This window comes from Urtica dioica, chromosome 12 (genome assembly GCF_054948205.1).
Source record: "Urtica dioica subsp. dioica isolate 48M chromosome 12, U.dioica_male_clone48M_v1_H2, whole genome shotgun sequence".
Lineage (NCBI taxonomy): Eukaryota > Viridiplantae > Streptophyta > Magnoliopsida > Rosales > Urticaceae > Urtica > Urtica dioica.
Genome location: NC_142767.1, coordinates 857,479 through 864,040, shown reverse-complemented (window position 1 = coordinate 864,040; position 6,562 = coordinate 857,479). Strand labels below are relative to the sequence as shown.

At 42.7% G+C, this 6,562-nt stretch overlaps 1 protein-coding gene and 1 pseudogene across 1 annotated transcript; both read right to left on the bottom strand.

Moving 5' to 3' along the window:
- LOC149378635 (hydroxyproline-rich glycoprotein family protein) lies at nucleotides 1–5,652 on the bottom strand. Its single transcript, XM_089604411.1, has 4 exons — nucleotides 4,621–5,652; nucleotides 4,389–4,538; nucleotides 3,825–4,010; nucleotides 1–356 (listed from the first exon to the last, which is right to left on the bottom strand). Exons 1-4 carry the CDS (start codon nucleotides 5,602–5,604, stop codon nucleotides 276–278), a joined length of 1,401 nt encoding a protein of 466 aa, XP_089460537.1. The 5' UTR covers nucleotides 5,605–5,652; the 3' UTR covers nucleotides 1–275.
- Nucleotides 674–1,862, bottom strand: LOC149378636 (uncharacterized; annotated as a pseudogene).
- Nucleotides 5,653–6,562: the final 910 nt, after the last annotated feature.

Here is a 6,562-nt window from a genome sequence, read left to right as displayed (position 1 = left end):
TATAATCAACTCGGGTATGAGAACTCAAAAAGCTCAAGTATCAAAGCCCTTTCTACAGTGATGCCGTCACAATCAACGAGGTTATTACAAAAAGAAAGAATGTAACATAAATTCCTGATCCGTGTGCTGACATATATAGATGACCAACAAGAAAATTTGCATAAGAAGCTAAGTCTACCAATCTCAACTGAACAAGCTATCTGGTAAAGTTTGGATGGCCATCACAGGCATCGAGACTTCATGATTAACCCCAAAGAAAAAAAACAATTGTGTCCTCACTTAGAGTGCTTCGAGAGCCTATCCACCACCGATTTCATAAACTTACGCTTCTCAGTATATGCCCAGCCAGGGTTGCTCTGCAAAATCAAAGCCACCAATATTTAGATTTATCTTTCTTTCTCCGTAAAGAAACTATTTTGTTTGCAACACACTATGTCCAAAGGATTTATCAAACCGCATATGCCTTCTGAAAATAAAAACCCTAAGAAGGAAAAATATATGAATAATTAACGAGTATGATACAATCAGAGTAAATACATACATACAATTACGAAATAGCTAGTGTTTATTTTTTTTAAACGTAAAAATTAATTTTTTGTAAGATCATTAATGTGGTGATAATATATACTAACTTCACAGTGCAAGAACACCTAGAGTTTTTCGTGTACACGGTTACAAAGTAACGCTCTCTTTTAAAGCCCCTTTCTTTCTCTCTCTCCCTAAAAAGAACGACAAAAAAAGAGACAGACATTGCGTTCTCAAAAATGTAAGAATGTAATACACCCACTGTACAGTTAGTAGTAGTTTTCTCTCTCAAAGATATACAACAATTCTGCAAAAACTTCTTTCTTTCCACTTCCCACCACATCTCTAGTCCAGGCAGGCAAAAACCCAATCCGGGCAAAGTCCGGCCCTCACAGTCCAGACTGTTCCAACCAGAACGACACCAAAATCTCGGGAGACGCCATTTTCGCCTTTGTTCCGACATTGTGCTCCAAAACTCTCGCTCAAGATAATTTTTTGTTTTTGGGGTGGCCGTCAAACAGGACATCAAAGAACCAAAAGGAATCGCAGTCTCTTTTCTACCCACCGTGATCTGATGGTTCGCCAGAGCCTGAATCCTGGTTGGGTTGTTGCTTCTCGTTCGAAAGGCAATCGGCCGGATCATAAGCGTACCCTTCAGCCAAAAGCATGTTTCTCAAAGAGGCTTGGTCTGAAGTCAGCACCATCTCCTTCCCAAACGTCTCTTGCTGTGATTTGTCTCATCCATGAGATTACGAATTGCGACGGAGGGTCGAGTCAGTTAGGAATCTGTTTCCCCGAAAATATTGACATGTCGGTGGTTTTTCGTGTAGTAGACTAATTCTGGGGTACAGAGCAGTCGTCTTCTGTTCTCCAGTCGTCCACAGCGCCAGAAGCTCTACCTCGGCGCTTGACCGACATTGAGCTATCCACGGTTACGTCATCTGATCGTTGAAGTGCTTCGCTGCATGATTTCTGATCATCCATGTCGCCCTTCAAGGATGTTGTAACAGATTCTGAACTAACATCGGGAAGAACATCGGGTCTACGAGAAAGTGTTGAACGAGTGCAAGTATGTCATGTGAGCAAAGAACCAATTCCGGCTTTAACGTTTCATGTTTAACGAGGCTCTCTCAAAGAAGGCGGAGTCTCTCTAGCTGTTTCAAACTCTTCAATTCCTCAGCCGGGTATTTTTGTGATTCTGCCTTTGCCCTCTGCTCAACGCTATGCTTTTTACAGTAAGCCTTGTGCTGCTGCTTGCCGCTAGAAGACTTTATGTTCTTGACCACCAGCCCTTGCAGCTTGTCAAACATCAAACTCGAACAAGGACCAACGTACATCTTCTCTTAACCCTGTTTCCCTTCCAAATTTACAGCATGAAATTAGAGAACTTGATGAACCTATAGCCCTACGCAAAGGTGTTCGCACGTGTACTACCAAACACCCAAAATCAAACTTTTCGTCTTACCATAAACTCTCACCAGATTTTCTAGCATTTTCCACTAGTATCACAGAGATGATGAACTACCAAAATCGGTACATGCGGCTCTAGAGATTCCGAGATGGAGAGAGGCAGTTTTTAAGGAGACGAAGACTCTGAAGAAGAATGAAACTTGGGACCTGACACCTTTACCCAAAGGGAAATGCTCAGTAGGCAGCAAGTGGGTGTTCACGATCAAATACAATGCAGACGGCTCGATCGAGAGGTAAAATCAACGCTTGTAGCACGAGGCTTCACACAAACCTATGGTCTTGATTACGAAGAGACATTTGCTCCAGTAGCCAAACTAAACACTGTACGTGTGCTTTTCTCTCGCATCCAACCTGGATTGGCCTCTCCGACAATTTGACATGAAGAACGCATTTCTAAATGGTGAGTTAGAAGAGGAAGTGTTAATGGAAGTTCCACCGGGCTTTGAAGAAATGAAAAAAGATTCTGCAAGTTGAAGAAATCCATATATGGGCTAAAACAGTCTCCGACGGCCTGGTTCAAGAGATTCACCAAGGATGTAAAGGAGCATGGTTACTCTCAAGCTCATTCTGATCATACTATGTTCTACAAAGTACAAACACATTATGGTAAAATTGCTATTTTAAGTGTATGTAGAGCTTCTTATCAAACAAGTTTGAAATCAAGGATCTGGGAAAACTCAAGTACTTCCTAGGAATGGAGGTAGCTCGGTCCTCAAAAGGCATAGTTATCTCACAAAGGAAATACGCTCTAGATCTCTTGAAAGAAACTTGACTACTCGGATGTAAACCAGTGGCAACTCCAGTAGATCCGAATCAAAAACTCTAGAAAGATGATGGGAGCGAGCAGGTGGACAAGTATGGTATCGAAAGCTGGTGGGGAAACTGATTTACTTAGCGCATACGAGACCAGATATTGCATTTGTTGTAAGTTTGGTTAGTCAATTTATGAATCGACCTTCGAAAAAATACTTCAAGGCTGTCTACAAGATTCTTCATTATCTGAAGGGGAGTCTCGGAAAAAGGAATCATGCTCTCTAAGAATGGAAGTAGAAGGTTGGAGATTTTCACTGATGTAGGCTGGGCTGAAAATACGATTGATAGAAGATTGACTACTGGTTATTGTTCATTTGTTTGGGGAAATGTGGTTACTTGGCAAAGCAAGAAGCAACTAGTGGTCTCACGAAGCAGCGCAGAGGCTGAATCAGAGCTATGGCTCAAGGTGACATTAGGTATATCCTGCCTCGGGCCATCGATGACATTGAACAGTTATGTCACTTATGCGACCACCGTCAAGTCACTAATTTTCCCGACTAATTCATAATCCCCAACCACCCAATCCCATTCTCACAACTGCTAAAAACGATGCTTGTTGGAAAAAGAATTATCGCATAATAAAAAATAAAAAAAGTCCAGCAGGACTGCTTAATTACATTCATTGAAACCAAAAAAGTGCTATCTCAAGACATTACACGACATTACAAAGAGCCAGCTTGCAAGATATCTTATAAGATCAGTGTATATTCATGCTTTTGTTTTGTTATGCTTTTTTTTTTGGGTGATTGAGCCACTATGTCAAGTAGAAAAATTTATACAAGAATGATCTATTACTGCATGAACCGCGCTCCTACAATAAACTAGATTCTTTATCGGCCAGGGAAACAAAACTGGTCAGTTTTTGATGTGTTGGTGTCACTAACAATCTAAAAGGCGTAACCTCATTCTGAAACGAGCAATGGGTGTTCAGATAGATCTTAGAAAACAGCCCACTGGAAGAATTTGAAATAAAATCCATCCAGTTCAAAACAAATTGATAGATTACTGAAGCTAACCTGGAGAGATTGCACTGCACGGTCAGTGAATTGCTTTATAGAATCAGGAGCGCTTGCAGGCAGAGTTTTGGAAACACTTCTTAATTTCTGGTGTTGCTTCTTTGCGGTGATCCTATCTTTTCCACTGTAATGATCAACTATCCGCTTCAATTCTGGAACTCTCTCCATGGTCTCGTTAACAATTTCCTGATAAAAAAAAAAAAAAAAAATTAAATATCACATTCTCAAAAATTAGTCGAAGAAAGAAACCTAACCACATCACAACGCGCTACACAATCATTGCGATTGCTCGCTTGGCACAGAATTTTCGCATTAAAAAGAATAACTACCAAACTCTGATTTCACAGTTTTCCCTCTAGTCAAATAAAACACTACACTTGCTTCATTTGAAACTTCAACCACACCACATTATGGGACAAAGTACTTGTTCACCTCAGAGAAGAATGTATAGCAAAAGATGAATGCAAGTACTAATGTGAGTTGAGAATTAGTGGGTTGGAAAAGTGCATGGAGGCGAAAGTAAAGCAAGAGCAAAGAGCAAAGAGCAAAGAGCAAAGAGCATACCTCCCACTCTTGATGGCTTTCAATGCCCTCGTACTCCATCAGGAACGGCTTCACCTTCTCGAGGACATCCCGGAGAGGAGGAGGCCCATCCTCCGCAATATCCGGATTTCTGTCCAAGTCTCCCATCAGATACTCGGGTTCAAACTCCAACTGCAAGTCGTATTAGTCAAGACCCGCCCTTTCTTGGCTTAAATGCCACTACTGAATCATAAACATAATTTATAAGCATTACCGCGAACTTGAGATCGAGGGCGCTCAGATGCGCCTCGTCAACCGGGGAAGGCAACGCCTTGGAAACAACCTCGTCGAACTTGTCGTTGAGCTGCTTCATAACTTCACGCCCGACCTTGCTCTCAAGCTTCTCAGCATCGGCATCGTCGCCGACGTACAGCTCGGCCCACCGGCTAGACTCCTCTTCCACGTCACCCCTACCCCGTCCCCGTCCCCGTCCCCTTCCCCGTCCCATTCCGGCCCCTCTGCCCGCCGTGGCAGAGACACCACTCGCCTCCGCGGCCTTTGCGAAAACCTCCAAGGCGTGCTTCACCGCCTCCTCCGCGCTCATCCTCGGTCTCTTTGCCTCCGCCGCTGTGCCACGTGGCCTTCGGACATGCCGGTTCAACTCCTCCTCTGCCGCTCCAGCTTCGGCTGCGTCTGCATACCCCGGACCCTCGTAGCTCTCACCCACGTACTCCTGCGGAGGCTGACGAAGCGAGCGTCCGATGTGCCGGTTCACCTCCTGACTTGGCTGCGCCGGCGAGGCTCCGCCGCCGCGACCAGCGCCGGAAGGCACTCCAGAGAGGAAATCAATGTCGGTCGAGTGTTCCAGGCTCTGGTGCTTCTCCGGTGGCGGCGTGGTGAGGGGATCGGAATCCTCGAACACCGCGTCCGCGTTCAGACTCGGCTGTGGCGGTGGGGGAGGAGAGAACGGACTGTGGCCGCGGCCTCGGCCCGATCCGGCGGCGGATTCGGCGACGAAGGAGCCGAATGGAGGGAGGACTCGCGGCGGCAGTGGCGGTGGAGAGGTTGTGCCGCGGCCACGCCCGTGCCCGGCGGCGTCGGGCGGCGCATCGGAGTCAGGGTCGGGGGCGAAGCGGGTGAAGGGGCCAGAGCCGCGGCCGCGACCGGAGCCGGAAAAGGTGGAGAAGGGGGTGAGTAGCGATTGGGCGGTGATGGCGGGGAAGATTGGGAGCCTGGCTCCGACGATACTTCGTCTCATTGTTTTGGGGGAACCAAGTGTTTTCACAGATTCTGATTACCTTCGCCTAATGTAATATATGTTTCTCCCAATTCCTATGTTGAATTTACAGAAATACCCTCTACGTAAATACAGACCTTTGAAGCCTGAGAAACAATCTTTATTTGAAAAAAAAGCGCTTTTTTAGATTTAGTTAAACTGTTTTTTTTTTAAACTGACAAGGTGTTTGATAAACTGTTTATAAAACAATTGTTGCTTATAACAATAACTGATTTAGCATTTAGTATAATAAATATATTATAATAAAAAAACTAATATAGACATATGTTTAATAATTAAATAACAATTATTAATATGTCTATTTATATACATATATATAAATAATATTTTGTACGAGGTTATTACAGTAATTTATATACCAAAATTATAAACACTTTTTTTTCTAAAAGCTAAGAATCCTAGTTTTTCCATCTCATGTACAAAATCTAAAATCGCTTTTGAAGTTTTTTTGTAAAAATAATTTTGCCAAACACTAAATAAGTAGTTTAGTTTTTTCTAAAAATAAAAACAGGGTTTTTTAATCTGAACCAAACGCACCCAATAGCGATATTTGATGCTGACAACACTAAGAATATTTGACTCGTATATACTGGTTTCACTAAGAATGGTTTTCATTTGTTAATCTTGTTACGATTTATAAAAAAATACACTATACATTCAAATAAAAAACATCTTCAGTATTCATATGAGAAAAATATATTGAAGAAAATAATATGAATGAATGATATGTTAGAGAATGACATGTTGTAAATTTTATTTTAGAATTAATGACAAGAATTCTCTCTGAACTTTGGTCGCGATTATAATGTATCTCCTAATCTCGAATTTGTTTCAAAAATTGCTATGATCTCTTTCTTTTTACGTACGTTGCACCTCATGTTCAATTGTGATTGTTATCTCGGCAGGGTTTTATCACGTA